General features: G+C 41.0%; 1 protein-coding gene across 15 annotated transcripts in view; it reads left to right on the top strand.

Moving 5' to 3' along the window:
- Positions 1 to 20,996, top strand: part of LOC124299973 (peripheral plasma membrane protein CASK) — a 142,184-nt gene that overhangs the window by 110,852 nt on the left and 10,336 nt on the right. For 7 of the 15 annotated variants that reach the window (XM_046753495.1, XM_046753496.1, XM_046753500.1 and 4 more), the window contains 4 exons: positions 10,911 to 11,102; positions 11,486 to 11,650; positions 14,217 to 14,291; positions 20,497 to 20,526. In XM_046753495.1, coding sequence (XP_046609451.1) covers positions 10,911 to 11,102; positions 11,486 to 11,650; positions 14,217 to 14,291; positions 20,497 to 20,526 — 462 coding nt within the window. The remainder of the gene's footprint in view (positions 1 to 10,910; positions 11,103 to 11,485; positions 11,651 to 14,216; positions 14,292 to 20,496; positions 20,527 to 20,996) is intronic. The other 8 variants (XM_046753497.1, XM_046753501.1, XM_046753510.1 and 5 more) reach the window with 3 other exon arrangements.

Genomic DNA, 20,996 nt, shown 5'->3' on the forward strand with positions numbered 1-20,996 from the left:
GAACAAATAAAGAGCACCGCGATTGTGTTTTCACCCGCCCACGCCAAGCCATAATGCCCACTGACAATGAGATGAACGCAAATAGGCGTGAAATATATTTGTGTTTGGTATACAGCGCGAGGAATTCGTCGAGCAAATAAGACCCTCGTTTCTGATCCGCAAGCTTTCGAATCTTGGCGGGAAAGCGAGGGTGGCGACAACGTGGCTACGTCGACGACGCCCGGCGTCGCGGTGGATCGAGAGTCAGTTCGCGGGCAGCCGCCCCATTGCGCGGGTGGTGGTCACGTGCGTGGACGACGTTTGTCATCCCCGTTTATCAGGCCAAAAGCTGCAGTGATTTGTGAATATCTGATCCTCTTACTCGATTTTTGCCTTATTTCTCCTTCTTCTTCTTTTTTTTTTTAGCTTGCCCCATATTTCGTATTTCGAATCTCCACTAGTGAACAGTTGTGTTCTCACCGCAGTTGAATCGACGATTTAGACAGTGTCTAGGAAAAGTAAAAGAGTTTTAAAAATATCGACATCATGCAGGTTGAAGATCCGTTCTAGGCACCGTTCGTGCAACCAGAAGTCGCAATGTTGTGTTACGTGAGTTTTCAACTAATCCCCAATATTTAGAAATGAGTTTTCAATTAGAATTGCGGAAATTATTGGTGTAATAATCCGCCACTCTTGACGCATACACGTTCGATAAAACGATTTCACGCAATTAGCGATTTGGTTAACACCGTTATTCCACACTGTGTAGCATTACGGATATTCAATTAATTTCGTATGTCACGCGCGTTCAACCACCTGGCACAAATTTCTATCGTCACTGTTGTAATAGTAGTTGCGATAATCTGGGAGAATCAATTATCCTGTTTACGTTGAGGTATCGTCGAAATTTTCATTCCCATTTACTGATTTTATTATTCGGTTACGAATCAGTGCACTAGATAAAGGAGGCTGCAAGTAGAGGAAGAATCTTTTTAATCTACCGAATTAGTCCGGAATATCGTTTGCCATAACGAGCCTTCTCTCTGTTCGTAAATGAATGTTGTGATCAGCGCCATGTTGCGATAGACGTTTTCCCAGTTATTTTCTGGTTTCTAAACTGTATTTTTCATCGGAGTTTTGAGTGCACACCGAGTAAATTTGAGCGACGTAATTCGAAGGCGCCGAAAGCTTTCTGACATTGTATTCGATCTAAGAAGCCATATTCGTTCGGTATATGAAATATTACGCACATAAACAAATTCGGGGATGCTGCTACAGATGTTCCATATTTTACGAAAATTACGACTCTTCAAACATGCTTTCATCTCTGACGTGTCGTATCGTGGCTTCATGGCCCAGTACTGGAATCACATTTTTTACCAAAGCGACAACGCATTAACTCGGTACGTTACGTAAGAAAAAAGCGTCGGAAAAATTTCTGACAGCTCGCGGATACCTCTTCTAGACTTCGAGTTTGACTTTGAACAAATGAGCCCTTCGCCTTAAGAAGCTTGTGAATGATGTTCACGGCACCACGAGTGCAGGTCTATATCTACGAACCTTGACAACATAGTAGCTCTATTATCCTAATTAACTCACCACTCATACAAAATATCCCATTAATCGCTGCCGTTGCAATTGAAAAAAAAAACGCAAACTTCGTTCATGCGTCGGGCATCAGCTCTTCCGTTTTGCAGATACCAACTTCGGAGTGTAATCAATTGCCGATCTAGTTCTGAAGCGTTGGTAACCGCCGTTGAGTCCACTAGAAAAGATTAGAAATATCCTGAAATACGCGGTGAAAGACCGAAATTGTTGGGATTCTTCTGAAAAAGGAAAGATAAAGTTGCAGTTCGCTGGCATTTTCAATAACGGACAGAACGCCGCTGCTCCACAACGAAACCAGTGACTATCTTTCGGAATCCTTAGCCCAACCCTTAACCTGTCCCTGTCGTCCGCACATTCGCGGAAATTCTCAACTGAGTTCAACTTGGCGAACATTTCGGATATTTCGGATCCCCGCTTTATCCGGGAAGGACGACAATTAATTTGTTCAATTTGGGGTTGGTTAAAGTTTTGTAAAAGCTGTCACGCATTGGTCTGTTCGCTAGTCGATGAAGACCACATTGCGAGTAAAGGCTCATGGAGTCAACACGGTTGCAAATCCGCCGAGATTTTATCGCGTCATTTCTTTTTTTTTTTCACGTATATATTTCTCGGTGGAATATCTCGTTTCACGTTATCAGTGGCTCTCGTTGGATTCCTCTTGGCTCGATAGCCCGTCTATTTGAACGACAGGGCTGAATCGGAAGGGTCGGTTTCTGAGGAGCTGAGGCAGCTAGATGAAACGGTGTTTACGTTTACTTCGTATAAGCTGCAAACCGAGTGTTCTGGAACTACGGAAGTTTAATCAATGCGAATTAGTTGGTTGTTTAACGGGGCAGATTACTACTGCTATACCCACTGTATTCCGATCGAACTTCGGTACATTTGTGAAACTATACCAAGTTGGGACGAGTCAACCTAGATTTCCAGCTGTAGCTTCTGCAAAAGCAAACAACGGAACTGGTATTGGATTCATCCATTAAGGAACAGAGTCGAAATTCTTACCCTGCTGAGCTGGAAGAGAGAAATTTCGTTTCTTATTTTTCCCCGCAATCCACCCACGCGAGTATCCTCTCTCAATTATCGACGATCTATGTTACGCATATTTCTTCCGATTGCCAAGACAGAGGGTGGATTTCAATTAATCTGATATTCTAGAGCGGAAAACAGAGAGCGTAGGCGGGCAGTGCAGTGGTTTGGCAGTGAAACCGAAACCGTGAATTCCTTTTTATTTCGGGAATAAACCTGAATTATCCCATCGGCATATACCGTGCATAATATGCTCATTGTCGGTGTAATATATTGATAATAATCCCTTTTCCTATCGCATTATCGTGGCATTAGGCTTAATTGAAACCTCCGACGCTTTTCTCGTCTGCAACGACAATTTCATCCAGAGTTCATTAGGTTTGAGAAAACAACGGCGCCCAAGCTTTCTTGATCACCTAATCAGTTATCCTGCTACATAATCGTTCAAAATTGGATATGGTAAGCCCGGGAGCTGGGGAAGTTGTAGGCGGGTGATTGAACTGCTTGTAAAGTTGCTTCGAACACATCAATTTCACTCAATCTCGTTAGTATTGTACGCGCGCAATCTCCCAAGTCGTCAAGTGCAACAAGTGTAATCCCTTGACGAAAAGAACCTCGGGGTGTCTGCGGTTACCGTCAAATTTCCGGAATAATTGAAATAACACCATTATTAGCCCCCCTGGAAATAACCGAGCAATATGTGAGAAATTTAAATGAAGTTTGACACTCCTCGAAATTGTTATATCCGTAGATTTATGAAAATTCCATTGTAATTCGGAAAGAATCGCGTTGATGACCTCCCTTCAACTCGCATCCGCAACACATCGCACGTTAGATGGAATATTTCGAAAGTAACTCTTGTATCGCGAACTCTTTGGAACGACGAGGCAGTCATTCTCAACGATCGTTGAATTTACACTCACATCTCACCACCAAGCTATAGTACGTATTACGCATATCTATACGAGTTGTTTGCGCGGGTATGATAATCGTGATACTCCGTGCGAGAGATAAGGTATTCACTTCGGGCGTTGGATAGGTTGAAAGTTATGTATGCAGATTAGACATGGGAGGTTCGCGGGCGCGCCGAACAACGTGAAAACATACTGGAGTAAAAAGAGAAGAAGCAAATGGGTCTAGAGTGGGCGGGGCGGGGCGGAGAAAAAGACGAGTTTCACACGCTTAGGATCGAGTCGAGTCGAGTTCAGTCGCGAAAGCTCCGTGAAAGAAGAAGAAATCTCGGTCGACTTAATGACCAGCAATTATGAAAGCTTTCGGGGTGCTCGCCTGACAGCCAAATATAAAGAGCGACTCATTGTCTGTAAGGGGTGGGTAGGCTTATAGGTGGCTGCGCACGCCTTGTACAGAAACGGCGTTCGAATATCCAATGCCTTTCGCGCAACCATTGTGACACCTGTGTTTATCTTTGTTCTTCTTCGCCTTCTTTCGTTTTTTCCCATCACCTTCTCGCCCACCCTTAATCCCTTCCGCCGTGTTTAAACTCCTTCGTGCACTTCTTCATTTTTAATCCAGGGTACAGTGTTAAATGATAAACGCGCAACCTTCTTCGAGCTACATTTTTTTCAAACTCCGTTTCCATACGAGAATCTGCCCTTTTCGGTGCACGTACCAAGCTTTCCGAAGCACGCCGATTATACGCTGCGAAAATTCCGAGGATCACGGTGAGCGCTACGTTTTGACAGATCCTCGATGTGCGCTAGGTGGTCATCGGATTTATTCAGCACATCGCTCTTGCCGCAAGGGTTTCACACCTGGATCCATAGTATTTGCATAAGTTCTTCCATGTAGTCTATTTTTTATTTTTTTCACAAAACAAGTCGAAAAATTGATGGTCTGGTTATGTGGTAAAGTATAAGCTCAGAGTGCGTATCTAAAAAACTCTGGTACGCTATGTGTCCAATAAAATTTAGCCTTGAGGGATGCAGATGAGTATTGATATCAGCAAACAATGTGGATAGATGTCATAGTTTATTCACACCAATTGCTTTATACCTGTTACAATATCGAAGTTATTACAACCGGATAGTTTTGAATTAATTCTAGAACACATGTATCTTTTTTACTACCTTCTAATTCATGAGTACGTCGATAACGACTCCACGCGTTTCTTGTTCGTAAAATTGTTATAAAAGCAATACTGAGACTCGTAAGTAAATAAATCTCCTCCGTTTTTTATAAGAAAATGAATGGTGAAGAGCAAACTTAATTTTATTGAAGTTTAGTTGTAGTATTAGCGTAAGTGATAACGCGATAATATTTATTTCTAGCTTAGGAGTGCAGTTTGAAAATCTGCTGCGGTCGTTTATGACCTCGTACATATGTCCTAAGGTTAATATTTCGGTTGACCCAAAAATGCGATCTAAAATTCGGTTATTATTTTACCATTCACCTGCCACACCAGTAAACTGTAATATAATGCAAGCTCATAACAACTTATTTTTTTTTTCATCTCTCTGGCTTGCCTTAAATACATGAGAAATAAAATTATTTCTAATAAATTGTAAGTAACAGATGCGTTGCATTTTTCCAACAATATTTGGGAGGGGCCTCCAGTTCTGTAGAAATATAATCTACAGACTAAAAGCCTTACAAAAAATATCTTACCGGGTCTTTTCCACAGGAAATTTTATCCCACAGGGTGCGGCCATGCAGGAAAGATTTAACCTGAAATGATAAACATAATCTAGTCTGCAGAAATTTTATTTCATAAATTGCGGTTCTACAGAATTTTACTGTACAAACGGACTCTGTAGAAATGCATTCTGTAGGATGAAATTTCTGTAGAAAAAAATGTTGTATATCATTTCAGGTTAAATGTTTTCCGTAGGACTGCACTCTGTAGAATTTTCGTTCTGTAGAATTGCGCTCTATGATCTACGAGATATAATTTCTTTAGCAAAGATCCTGTAGGACAAATGTCTGCAAAACTGGATTTCTCTATGTTTCGCGCGGGATGATTTATATCAGTAAGTGTCTGTGACGCAATCATTTTGTCCACTTTGTCCCCATCCGTGTTAGTACGAGTGGTTCCGGAAAATCCGGTTTATTCCTCTTGTCATGTTTGCTCACGACATTTTCAACGCAACGCATTGACCGAATCAGTCAGTCAGTGATTGGAAACTTGAATCAACGGTAATTCAAACAATGGAGGATCATTATGAATTTCAATCGATATCACTGAAAACCTAAACTGCTGTAAATTGTTTGCACTTCGATAAATTGACATGAATAAAAGCTACTTCAATTTATTTATTTTTTCCTTTTTATTCCTCATTTTATAGAAAGGAATCGCATTTGCACGACTCTTTAATTTATAACTTTTCCATTGATACAGTAAAATGAATTACCGTTTCCTGTACTGTGTGATTACATAGGTATAATATTCATTCTAGTATAATGTAGAATCGAGGAATAATGCAAAGTTTGAATATTTCGGTGAAAAACAAAAAAATATTTTACCGCAGAAAGTGTAATGAGACACTAGAGCTGTTTTCGTATATAAAGCAATATTAGGTGTTACAGAGTAAAGGGTAAGAAAAGGATGATATTAGTGTGCAAGTGACAATGAAACGCTTCAGCATCAGGAAGGTACATTCGGGTCCCCAGCTCCGAGATAAGTCGTTCGAAAACGAAATGAAACGAGGATGAGGGTAAACGGCGAAGCTGAAGCCGAAGCTTATTTACGAAACCCGTTAACCGAGTGCGCACTAAATTACTCGTTTTTTTTCTCTCGCCTTTTTATTCTGTTTTCTTCTATTACGTTCGCTTTTACCCGGAATGATGGAGGGGTTCGTGCCGCAAAAAAGGCAAGGAATAAAAAATAAAAGTGAATAAAAACTTGATGAATAGCTATACAGGCCAGGGCGCGAGTTACGAGAGATGGTAGAAGGTGCGAGGGCGACGGTTAACAAAGCCAACCGAAGAATAACTCGATCATAATCCAACGCTACCGAGCACTGCAGGCGATAAGAAGCTGAACGAGCTTAATTCGATCTGGTTTTCACTGTAATAACCTGCATATGTGGTTTTGCCCAATTTCCTATAGAAAATTTGCGCTCTATCCTTCGAATAAATGGTCCCACGTGAGCGTAATTTCTGCATCAAAATTAGAACTGGAAGATTGTACTTTTTGTGATTTTATATTGAAATCAAATAATAGGAAAAAAGAGTGGCAAATTCTGTGTATGCTTTCTCAGATTCTGTGCAGGCTTTAACCATGTTAAAGTAATTTCGGAAAATCTGAAAGGCTTCCGCAGAATCGGCGCGTTGACAAACGAGAGTTGCCCGTCAATTATCTCAGCTTTAATATTTTACTCTTGCGTCTCGTAAAATCAGAATGAGCCCCGCAAATACGGTGTGTTTCCCCTCAACCTACCTACTGGATTATTTCGTTTCATTAAAGAATTTTACGCGAACAATAATCGTCAACCCAAACGAGCTTGTAACCCGCTTGGTTTTTCTTTAAAAGCTCACCGAAATCACGTACGCGTCTGTATGGATATCGCGTCCATTCGTTACTCCAAGTTTATTGCATTTTTTCACTCCACATCTCCAACTATCAGGCTCAAAACGTTCAAAAATTAAAACGCCCATCCGATTGTCAAAAATGGTAAAATTTTTCACTGCAACAACTAGATGATTAAATTGTTTCGATTATCTTGGTGACACTTTTTCTAAAAGTTATCAGACACCACGGGCTTCAAATTGAGATACTTCGGTGCATTGATCTCGTATTTTTATACGCCGGTGTCACAATTATTTTCTACGCTTCGGAAAAACAGGTTTTTTTATCGAAACTGATTGCTATTTTGATCCAACAAATACATATACGTTCGATCGAATCGCTTTCGCACAGCTGTCGTTTACACAAGCGACAAATTTGATCTATACGTTCGAGTTCTTCAACGTAGTTTTCTTTTAATTCACTCGTGCTTTACCCGAACAGTTTTTTTGATTCTTATTTCAATTTTTCCGTCTTACTTTCCTTGCTCATTTATTTTCCAGCTAAGTTTACCGCGAGTCCACGGCACCATTTTGCCAGCTACTCACTAAAAGTTGCACAATCTGCACCTGCCCGCTTGAAGTGTTGATGAAGAATATGAAGACAGAAAACAGCTAAGAAATTTCTCTCGCGGAGAAAGAAACTTTGTTTCACTAGTCAGTCATTATCTTAGTTGCAAAGTAAACTGCCCGCAACTTTTGTTAACCTGAGTCGAGGTGATATTTGTTACCTCTTCAACGGCTTGGAATCAAATTGATTATTAAAGGTCGCACAAATAAATGAAGTAGATAGTAAATGACGTGCGACCTCTCACTGAGCTTCGATCTCGTCAGTATCACTCGGTCAAAGCACGCGGTGATCATTTAATTATTTTTTCTTCTGGTTCGTAATGTGCCAAAACTCAGTGTCAAGTATAGAAATCAAAAAGTTTGGGTTTGTTTCGTTGACATGGATACTAAAAGCAGTGGATTCTAGAATAGTTTCAACCTAGACGTGTTTTTTATCAGCACTTTTTCCCCACTATTTCCCCCTACCGTAACAACAAGTAAGGCATGACGAAATATCCGAGGCGGATCACGACAAGGGTCTTATTGATCGTTACGTGAAACCCAGATCCTAGGTAATAGTTCTCGGTAGCACCGATCAAACATGGCTCGCTTAAATTTATCTTGAAGGTAATACAATCTGTGCTATCATCGATACGTCTTCCCTCCTTATAGCATTCGAAAATTTCACCAGACCTACGCAAGCGATGCGCAGCTTACGCGCTTAACTGGAATCAATTATTTTTTCATCACTACACCTTTTAACGTTACAAAAAATTCACTTTCAATGTCGATAAAACGTCTAAAAGATGTGCAGGAGACGGTTGTAACGTTTCATCCCGTGTATTTCAATACTGTTGAAGCTGTGATTTTTAGTAGAAAAGCTAATTTTGTTACTGTCGTCAAATTTGATTGGATTTCAATTCTATTCAAGGTTTTACAATTGAAATATTTGATCTACATGTCAAGTGAGACGTTAATGTCGTGCATTATTCTGTAACTTTTGTCTCAATAAATAAGTATATAACAACGTTAATTTCATTATTCAGCTAGTATTACAAACTCCCCGGGTATGGCGTCGGTTGAACCATTATTTCCGATTTTTTAAATTTCCCCCAGATGTTTTTTGAAATGCAGAGAATGCCACTATAGCCTTGTATATTGGTAGTCAGATAACTAAGGTTCAATTAAAGCATGTTATCAATTATGCTTAGTTGAAATTGTATTTGTTAACAGTGATTTTTCGGAAAGCGTGTCAACCGACCAGACGCAATACTGACAAAAGAAAAGAAAAAAATAGAATTAGTGTCAGAGAGCTCGGAGCTTTTTCATCCCCTCAACGGCAGAACCGTTGGCCTGATTGCCGCAAGCCTGCAGCAACATTACGCAAATGCCTATGTGCGCGGCGGAGAGATTAATTAAGAATAATCGCCGACCGTAATGGAATAACTGAAAATGGAAATCGTTATCGACTGGGTGGTTATAACAGGTGACGAGCTTGGCTTCGCTTCAAATAGGTAAATTGCCTTCAAAGTCTACAACTCTCTGACATTCCGGAGGCGCGTTACTCATCCAGCTGTGAACCTCTAGGCGCGATGGCTGGTGCATTCGAGGAGTGCCACTTTGGTCTGATATCCTTCAGGTCTTTCCGTTGGCAGCTATCCAACAAATTATCCGGTATCTTCTAGGCAACCCGCTTGCTCTTGCTATTTCTCATCATTATCGAGCCGGATTCGCCGATGGCATACATTCACTTCTGATTAATGCCATTCAAGCGATCAAAGCCTAGAGTGAACGACGCTTTAGGTTGATTATCATAATCAGGAATGCTTCTCGTTTCGCTCATTCGCTGGAAGGAATTAGATTACGCAATCTAAGAGAAAGAAACTGCTCGCTCGCGGAGGTTGATCGAGGTTAAATAAATGGGGAGTAGTTAATTATTCCGGGAACAATAAAAACTTCTTTCATTTAATTTTGACTCATTTTATTCTAGTGTTGAACAAGTATGGCAAAGCTGAATTTAAATTATATGCGCGATAAAGAGAACAGTGATCATAGCAGTTCCTGAACAATAAATTTCCTTCGAACGAGTCAAGGGTGCTTTGCGTGCACAGCAAACTCACCGAGCTTCTCGAGAAGCGAATCTTCTCACAATGGCTACTCCCTCGCATTTATCACTGCCTCGCACAACAATACGAATGCATCTCCTTATGCTAATTCTATGTTCTTCGAATGAATGCATCCGAGCGCAGACGTATATGTTACGCCTGCACGAGACGCGCGATCTATTATCTAAATATACTCACATTCAATATCCGGCAAGCTCTAACGATCATCCAGTGAAACAGCTGTTTCTCATGGTTCAAGAAAAATCAATACCAATTCGTAACCACAATGTTCGGAAGTTTCTAGTGCATAGAACCAGGTAGAGCCCAGGCAATATTCCAACCACTGGGGATGTTATAATAACGTACAATTCACGATCGCTCTGGCTGAGGTTTGCTTGTTTAAAACTTGGGTTGCCTGCGAAAATTGAATTAATTCAAACTAGCTTTTCGCACAATCATCGCACGTGAATTGATTATACGACAAAAAAATGGTACATGTACCCATGTTACTTCTGAAAAATGTTTAAAAGAAACATTTATAGAAAGAATTTGTCGAACCAGTGCTTGTTTGCATTAACGCAGTTTACTTATAGAATAATGCGTTCAATTCTTTATCTCCAACAGTCGGCTGCAAATAATTCCACCATGACCATTAACTTTATGCAAAAGTTTGTTCTTTCTTCATCGAATATTCTTTGATGGTGAGGCAGGCGAAAGCCTTTTCGTTAAGAGATATCGAAGCTTATTTCAAAGAATTCAATTATTCCGTACAATCACGCGGACGTGCTTCTGAAAACAAAAAGATGATTATTCTTGAATTGCTCTTCTAACTTCTGGAGCATTTGATGCCAATGTTATCATCTCATTCGCCATCGCAGTATTCACCTTAAAAGGGTTCAGAGGAGTTCCGTTCACTAAATGGCGCTCAACGTTATACCAGCTTCATTAAAATTCTCTTCCCATTTCCAGATTTTGAGCCGTTGTCATTGAACTCGTTCCTTCAATTGAATTGACAATTTCAATTGCGAAAGTTCATCACTCTCTAATTACATAAATAAAAAAGTTACTGTGGAACTCGAGTCGATCATTTACTAAAATTTGCCTCAACACTTCGTGTTCCAGGCGCTACTACAAGCACATGATGTGGCAGGACACGACGTCTACGGCGAAGACGCGACGAGAGTTACGCCTCCACCTCTTTTTCCTTACCTGAACGGGGGCGATGATCTCGAAGGGCAAAACGGTGACCTAGACCTTGAAAACGTCACGCGTGTTCGCTTGGTACAGTTCCAGAAGAACACTGACGAGCCAATGGTGAGTTTCTTCTCTTGATAGACACATAGATGCGTATTTATTTGATTGCATATAGGTATATATAATACGTACATGTGTAATATAAGGTAAGTTGGTCGGTAAACCATATCAAAATACAATAATGAAACATTATACCGGCACCACGCAAATAGGCGCAAGTGCAATGAAAAGCATACATCAAAAAGCATACATACACGTACTGTGAAAAACTGCCCGAGGTTCCACGTCTTTGAATATTCTCATTCGTCTGACTGAGTTTCAATACCAAAACAGTAGTCAAGTTACTGAAGTCAAAATTCCTCTTGGAAAACGAATTTTTCGCTCATCTCTCCACGGATTTCGGAAAGTGATCAGTTATGAAAAACATAAATTTTTGCCTGCAGGGAATCACGCTGAAAATGAACGAGGACGGTAAGTGCGTCGTCGCTCGTATAATGCACGGCGGGATGATTCACAGACAAGCAACGCTTCACGTCGGGGACGAGATTAGAGAAATCAACGGAGTCCCAGTCGCCAATCAATCGGTCAACGCGTTACAAAAAATTCTTGTGAGTACCAGCTTAGATCAAGTATAGTATTGAGGTTGCCGAATATACGTGCATGGAAGATACGTTACTCTTATCGTTCAAGCATTGCTTGAATATCGAGGGAGAACCGAGCGCGATTCTCGTAAAGAACGACAGTTGAAGGGAACGTTTATTACGAACACGACTCCCTTTATATGGTCTCCCCAGTATTTAGTGACCCACGGCCATTACCTCGTCGTTGTTGAACATAAACTTTAACGATTTGTACTCTGTATGTCGTTCTATATGCACAACTTGCGCGGGTAGATTGTAAAAAACACAAAATTTTCTCCCTACCCCAGCATGAGCTCGTGGACATCAAGAACCACAAAGTACTTCGGCCCAATATACACATCAAGTTGAAAAATTTATACTTTCATTGCACACTGTTGCTTTAACAATACGGAAACGGTGCATTCAATCTGATTCGTCAAAACCGTTGCTTGTACTACATTGAAAAAAGCCATGCGTCCAATAAAAATTTGTGCGAACGAAATATTATTATAATACAATATGACGAAAGCAAGGTCTCTTAAAAAGTTTATGATCGCCAAAAGTCGCCGCATAACTCTACCTTTACTATTATAAACTTCTAATGTTTGGAACTAGGGTTCAATTCTCTCCGTCCTTGTAGCATGGATTTTTTCCTCAATCAAAGTCATCGGAACTTTTTTTTTTATAAAGAGCACAAATGGAATAACCTGCCGTCCATGAACTCCATGTGGTTTGGATGACGCGCCAATATATAATATCTGTGTGCGCCCTCCAATCCCCTGCTGACTTGTGGCACGTGCATCTGATATCCAGGATCTATAGATCTGTAGGGCATGTACGATTCCCCCAGTCTTTCGCGGTCCTAGATATTGCATTTCACGGATGATATTCGATACATGGAAGCATCGTTTAACTTCACTCCCTCGCGCGAGATTGAACCAGATCAAAGCTTAGAAAAAGTTGAAAGTATATCCTCGAAAGCTATTTCCGGGTATTTCTTGACATCGTTCAGTACTGCTGCAGATGTTTCGCTTTCAAACATTCAAGTACCATTTTGTGGTGTTCGGTTCGTCTGCGCTGGCTACAAATCCTGCTAGTCACCGGTACGCACAAAGACAATTTGCTTCCAATATAGCACTGCGGATTTTTTCGACTGAGGAATTACTCTTCCGCTTTCGACGATGAAACCGGCCCTCTTTCGTATTTTCAATTGACGGATACGAATGCCTTTGTACGCGTAGTAAAAGCCTCAGGTCTAATTCCTTTCAGAAAACTCCTCTGCGCTGGCCTCGGAGATTTATTTTCTTTGTGAACTATCGCATGCGCTAGCTCACCAAGCATTCAGTTCTTAAGTTGTCTGGCTGTTGAAGCGGTAGTCCGATTCTTCGGTAAACCAAACCAGACACTGACTCGAATAAAGCGGAGTACCTGATATTTGACTAGAACTCAATTCGCAGTGAAAGAAAGTCGAATACTTGACTCTCACAATTTATTCCCACCCGTATTTGTGGGAATTATTCTTTCACATCGTCCACGCAAAAGTTTTATACCAGACTCGAATCTGACAAATGAACTCACCACGCTACGAATTGCATTCAAGTCCGATGCAGTTACCTGATAATGCATGCAGCCGGCGGCGTGACTCTATTTCATTGTTAGACGATTTTCTATGGGAAGATCGTGCTTATATCTGTTACCCACTCTCGAATATTAAATGCAGCTCGATAATACAGTCGCTGAGTATGCCGCCTCAGCTTCAACGCCAACGATTATCACTTCGCAAGGTCAATCACGTTCTTCCACAGACCAATAATAATCGAATGTTTCTTTTTCGAATTTACTTTTTTTCGCCGACGCACGAGTCATTTCTACCGCAAACGTGATAAAGTAATATATCTGACTGGTAAAATGAATGAATCGACGTACCAAAAGAGGATATTTTGACGGGGCATATTTCCAGAACAACGAAACAGTGATGAAATATCAGGGCAATGTTTGTCGAAAAATACAATCAGACGAGCTCTGAATACGCTGCTGCTGTGGACTTGAGTCTTCGACTTTAAATCATGTCCGTGGATCAAAGTCTAGTACTTCTTTAATTAATTAATGATTTGTTTGTTAACGATCCACGAAGAATCATTAAGTCGTGCTTGAATCGTGGAAGAGTTGTAGTTTTCTGAAATACAAAAATACCCTCGAGTACATAACTGTTTTCACAGAATTAAGGGTGAATCGAAATGCAGCAAATACCAAAAATCGTTGCACCAAGATTCATGCCTATTCATATAATAGAGCATCGCCGACCAGCAGACGCCAAAATGCCGACATAGACACCCAACTTTTCGTCACGAATATTTGCATTCGTTGACTTCAATTATGCGCACTTCGTTCGCTAACTTCTCCAACAAGACTGCACCCGTTCGTCGCTCTTACTCATTCGCGTTGGTATACGCGCACTTACCTGTCACCTAACCTATGACTTTTGAAAGCCATCCGGTCCCGATTACCCTCCACACGAGGAAAAGTTTCTTGAAAGAATAATTTTCTGTTTCAGCGAGAGGCGAGAGGATCGGTGACCTTCAAGATAGTGCCGTCGTACAGGAGTGCGCCGCCCCCCTGCGAGGTACAAGTAAGCCCCAGCCCAAGCGGCGCTCGTTCCCAAACCACAACCCCCGCATCCTCCTCGGCACCCCCGTCCACCTCCTCGGGCAACGCAGCCGGTACGGCAAGCGTAAGATCCGCATCCACAAACACTCCGAAGTCACCGGTGACCGCGGCCTGCTTGTGCAGCGCCGCTCCTAAGACCCCGAAAACCCCAAAAAGCAAGAAAACAAAAGTCGGTTCCTCCTCGGCGGAAAATACACCGAAACGTCGCCTCAACCCCTTGTCGGCTCTGAGGGCTGCTCGCAAGTCTTAGGCTTACGCGTTTTTGCGGTGCTTAGCTCGCGTTTTTACAGTAGTTTGCGCTCTTCGCGGATAGTTTACCGCTCAACTGACGATTAGTTCGCCAAAATAGGGAAATGCGCATAATACTCTCGTCAAAGATCGCGTACCTGTTCTAAAGTCAGTTCCTTCAAGGTTAGTCCGGCTCATCACACAATCAGTCTGGCTTAGTTTAGCTAAGCTCGACTTGGATTAGGATAACTTTCCCGCTTCGCGTTTCGCGTTTCACGCTCTGTGGCTATTAGCCAAGATTTCTCTAATGTGCAAACTCCTTGCAATGACTTGGCAGCGGGCTTCTTAATCGCTGTCAGAAATGTACATCACATCGCAGTCTCGAAAGATGAGGAGTAGTCGTGTTCGTTAACTCGATCTCGGCCGACTAAAGCGTCTTTTAAATCGGAAGTGATCGAAGCCGGATTCTTCCCTCTTCTAGTCAATTTTAGGACGGCATGTTATAAACACGAGCAGCTTGTCTAGATTTCAGATCTATAGTATAGTCAATTTAAAGCTTTGAAATAGCTTGTTAAAGTAGATTATATCGAACCGTTAACATTGTTCATAATTCTATCGTAATAGCGTATGTATTGAATATTTTCATGAAACTAAATAATTCACAGTTGAATGAATATTACATTATTGTCATCCTGAGCTACGTTAAACGAAATACTCTTAAATAGCAGGAAAAAATAAAAAAATGACAAGATTATTCGATGTCAACGATCGTCAGGTTGCGTCTAGTTGAAATGGAACGGAGCCTCCGCGGAAGGCTCATCGATTCGTTCCGGTTGACGTATTTCCCGACTTGACGTGACGGCGTTTGGCGACAAAGTTGAAACGGCTCCCACTAATTTTGCTTGTGAAATATTTATGAAGACAACTAACGAATTTAATTAACTCTCTGCAAAGGACCGCCCGGATTCAGGGTCGACTGGGGTAATTTCGGGAAGGGACCAAACTTTTGTTTACCAAACCATCCGGAATCCGCCATTTCCTCCGTTTACGTTTGGTCGTTCCTCGAGTGGCACTCATATGTATGTATATATGGTTATACGTACAGGGTACCCTCCTTATTCACGAACCTTTTGCGAACCCCCTCCCTGGCTCTTTCCGAAAAATAAGCTTCACCTATCTCTTCTCTGTACTCTTTCTTTATTATTTGCTTTACGTTATCTCTCATATTACTTATTGTATTCTTGTTTCTTTCTTATTTCTTCTCTTCTTTTATCCGTATTATACGTACATACATACAAATACTTATTCGAAAGGATCTTTAATATTACTTGCTCATGTAATAGGTACCATACAGTTTCACAACACAACTTTTATACACGTACAGATAGTGTATTGTATACAACACAGATCGGCATCTTGCTTCGGTTAAATGGCATGGCATAAACACGTTATTAGGAGTTAAAAGTTTTAGTATTATACGCACGTATTCCCATTCCTTGATTGTATGTCTGCGTTTCTGTTCGGGGGCTCGATGATCACTCCATACTACACTTACTATATGTACGTAATATATTGTATATATACGTGTTTTATTAGGTACATGTGTGCATACATATTGTGGTATATACATATATATATATACAGTGTTTATGAAGCGAACGACAAATAATGGACATACATTGTATATAATCTCATAATTTCGCCAATATTGTTTTTACGTTAAAATTTCATGATGCGGGGCATTACTTGGAGGATGCGTGTCGCGCGACTGTGACGGGGTCTAACAATCGCTTCATCGATCAACAAGCAGCCCGATTAATCGAACGTCTTTGCGGAAAAATCTCTGTTCGCAAACGCGGGAATTTCTCGGTAGTTCGCTATGGCTCGGATAAAAGAACCGCTAGGCAAACACGTGTATGATTCACTAAGGAAACGTCTATTTTTATGGTTTCATAACTAAAATAAGTACACCTACGGCTTTTTTATGAAGGAATATCTCAGTGCAGTTTCCCACGGACGTTGTTGGGTATCCAGCGGGGTTACAAAGTATCAATGATGGTCCTCAAGTTTTTATCCGGGGTTAACATCTTATGCCCCGATTTATTTGCAATTTTGCTTGTTCCAAGTACAACCTCAATGTCCCGAAAATTTTGATGCTTATCTTAAGTAATTCTAAAGCTTTTTCAACTATCTTCATTGGGTTTGACCAACTTGGCGTGGGACACATATTATTTGACGTGTAAGAAGCGTTTGTTACACCCCGCTTTGTTTGCCTGTTATATGACGTCCATTTTCTAGTCTATTTTTTCTCCACGATCGTCGGGTTGCCGCCTAAAATGATGAAAATATGCCAACTAAACGGTGAAAAGGTAATTTATTTCTCTTGTTTCCACTAGCAACGAGAGTCGATTGTTATAATTCCTATTTTTCGCTTGGATTGCGACAACTTCAAGTCAGACTGTAGTTCAATCCCCCCTTCAACCAGTTCGATGTGTTTCTATTCGCAAACCTTGCGCTTTTCAAAATTTGATATCTCCGGTTTCGATAATCTTCAGTTTTTCGAGTGGTGAGCAATAATTTTGAAACGAGCGTAACTTATCATTCTTTCTTTAGAACTGTACTTATATCCATTTTCACATATCTCTTTTTTCTCTTTCATGATTATTGTAGTTCATTTTTACCCTCATTCCTTGCTCTATTTATCCAATGTGATCTGTCGAAGTATTTTTGGGAAACCACAGATTTAACCGAGTCTTGTAACTATACAGGAAACCTATGTAAACCAATGAAACTAAAATCAACGAATTTAAAACTAAATCGTCACGAGCATACAAAAGTAGCCGTAAATGTGGTGGGACAGGACTTGTTTTGAAGACCGCCACGCTTTGTTCACAGCCTGTAATACGTAGCTTCAGCTCTTTCATCTGCATAATTTGCAATGTAAAATTCAGTGCTTGATAACCACCGACGTCAAGATCTGAAAATTTTCATGTTACGTAAAGAATAATTACTTCAAGTGCAACTGTGTTACTAAACCTGTAAAATAAACGGAATACTGAAATCAATGTTACCATCTGTATATTCAGTGAAAACCGCAGTGACATATTTATTACTGTTAAAAATTTCAACTGCTGTGTAAATCCAACAATGTAAAAGTAAACGTAATTGTGTACCCGTGTGCCGCGCTAGACGTTCTGTTGTAACAACTACATAAACTTGCATTATTTTGTCTAACAAAGGGACAAAAAATATATTGCACCCGTATACGTGTAATTATAATTGAGAAACACTGCAGAGCGTGCTTCACATTCTATCCTCGTTCAGCATAGACTCGACGTGTTCGGCGAACCAGCTTTGCGGTCTACGGTTACACAATTAAGTTTGACTGAACTAATCACCTCTATATATACACCTATCTTCCGGTAGCAATAGCATAACGAACATAACAACAATAATACAGGCCCCCCTAATTGAAGCACGTCTCGAGTCCAAAACGGATACCATTTGTAACTACGGGATTTCAGTCGGCGAAGTCCCCTCGCAATTTTGGTAATATCGACCCCCTGGTGGTGAGTCTTGCGAACATTTGGTAACTCCGTTTTAATCCGGGACGTCTTCGCGTCCGCGCTTTGCAGACCTTCGATCGAAAGCTCGCGTGCACGGGTTTTCCGATAACTCTCTTGTGTATGCGGCGATAAGAAGACGAAGGAGACCAAGAGCTGATTGAATTTACCCAAGAATGAGAGAAGACAAATTGTTTCATTTCGAGTTCTTCCGCTGGTTCATGCTGCGTAGGCGACGCTTACCGACTTTGACAGTCGCCAACGAGTTACTCGACAGCCTCGTGTCGGTACATTCAGAGCACATTGTTCCAAGGCGCACGACGAAGCGTGAAACGAAGGCACACGTGACCTGTTCTTACCCATCCTCGTAGAATAGAACACGCGACGTTGTGCCGCGTATATGTGAACTATGTACGTTCCGTTCTACCTATCCAATGCATTTATCGCCCACCTGTACGCTGCGGTATAACGCGCACGATCCATTCTATAATCTACCCGTCGCCACCTTGCCAGTTAGAGCTTACGACCGTTGCTCGGTCGGGCGGTCCTCCAATTTTTAAAGTACTAACAATAAACTGAGTCGAATACGTTGTATCTTAATAATCGGCAGAAGGTAGGATCGTACCGTCTTGTAATGCAAAAAGAGATTGAAAAAGCAGCTTTCTAGCTGGTTCCGTTTGCATTATTAGTGTCCGAACTTGTTACCGAATATTTTTTCTACGATATTAAAAAAATCTGTTTTCACTTTGTGGCAGATTGCCCTCCTCGTCAAGGAGATTCAGCTGTGGTATCGATCAGTTGTTTCATTTTGTTCATTTTCACGTTAATTAAACGACACCGCGTACCGTTGATTGACAAAATAACGTAGAAAACTGAGTAAACAGATTTCTCATAGGATTTCATGGCTTAAATTGACAATTTGCAAGAAAGCTACGGAATTGTTTGTGTTTTTATTTTCTGCGTTAATTTTATTCTGACAGGGGTACATGTAGTTTGTCCCTTAAAAAGTTGATCGAAAATATAACTTCGGCAGCTTCCAACTGCATCCCACGAGTAATATCCCAACCTCGACTATCCTTCATTACACGTATTGTTGCAGTATGCGTGGATTATTTAGGTAATATCTTTATGTTTACTGTTATCATCAATATCATTCTAACATCGTAGCACCTTCCCTGATACACGTTACCCCGTAGTGAGCACTGCACTAAAGTTCGTTGAGATTTTTTTTTTTTTATTCATCTTCCTTTCTCAACCATTCGAATCATCTCGGTCAGCTAATTGACGATTATAGTATCGAGTATCCGGAAGGAAAGATAAGTGAAAAATAGCACAACAGTAGCGGAGGATTGCACGTCTCGCGTGAGAATCCTCTGGATGTTCATCGACCACAGCAGCCAGTCCACCAGTCGAGTTGTGTATCGATAGTTTACCCGCTATAACGTATCTATCATATTACTGTGTAGAGAAATCGTCATTTGTCCCAGTCTATCGTACCTTCAGTACCGTAATCCGTAGATTGTATCATTTTAGTGCACTTGTGCCGTACTCTCATCACCATAACATACACTCGTATATATCAGGCTAAACTTCAGGACGAAGAAGACGGATCCAGTACCGTTCTTCTTCGTACAATCGGACCATCCCTGTATTGTTCGCGACAAGGGTGAGCTTACGTCATGTCTGACTACTTACGGATAATACATTAACACCGTTTCGATCGGTCAACGGAGGCAGCGTGCTGTTTCAGCAGCTTCAAAATTCTTCGAATTTATAACCGGTTTGTGCCTGTTTTGCTTTGCTTATTGATCAAAAAATAAAAAAATACATTAGAAAAAAAAAAAAACACTATTCAGAACTAACAAATAACAGCGCTGGTGTTGGAATGCAGACCATGCTTCGCACAATTAACATAGATTCATGATTATTGAAAAATGTGAGTAAATTAACAATATTTTACGCCTGGTGTTTGCGGACTATTTGTGCTGCGAAATTTTCTTACACTGCCCAACTTTCTTTTTTATTTTTTTTTTGCATCGCAATCGTGAAAATTGATAACGATCTGCATACATAATGGACACTCGGCATTTGATTTCTATACACATCACTCGTATTCTTTCGATCGTTTTTTAACTCCATTTGCTTGCAATTGTTTTATTGGTTTGTGTTTTTTTACTCGTGAAATACGCGTCGGAGACGACTGCCTCCGTGCAACAATGGACTATCACAATGTAGCCTGATGCTGAATCGCATGCGGCAGGGTCAGACATGCACCGGGTAAATCGAAACCTGACAGCTGCCGTATACTACACAAAATTAACAAATGAATTTTCTCATGAATTAATAATTACTGTTCTTCTGTTTTCCAAACTCTAGTTGTTCAGGATTAGGCCTCTGCCAGTGTTAGTAAGTACCATGACTTGATCTGGTGTGATTGGACTGCTGTAGTTAGAAGCTATGCGCACATGCAGCTACCGCCTATACAATGTGTAGGTTCTCACTAACTTTCTGGTATTGATTTTCAGTTGGTTTGCGGTCTTGTTTGTCGAGTTGGATTTTGTACACAACACACACCCCGCGGCATGTCGCATAGCGAACTGTAGCGTATTCATATTTTATTTCTCAACGACAGACACCCGCCATCACACCCTCCATAGCCCAGCCCCTCTAACCCAGCTTACACGCGTAAACATGCATTCGTATTTGCTTATGCATACTTACACTCGGACATTTTACAGTTATTTTTATGCATAACCGCGTTACTGCATCGTCGTACTCTGCACGCGTATCGGTGTGCGTATGAAGGTTGATCCATGTTACACCGTCGGACATACCGGACTGCTTTCTCCTTAAACCAGGCAAATTTTTTCGTTGAC

This window comes from Neodiprion virginianus, chromosome 3 (genome assembly GCF_021901495.1).
Source record: "Neodiprion virginianus isolate iyNeoVirg1 chromosome 3, iyNeoVirg1.1, whole genome shotgun sequence".
Lineage (NCBI taxonomy): Eukaryota > Metazoa > Arthropoda > Insecta > Hymenoptera > Diprionidae > Neodiprion > Neodiprion virginianus.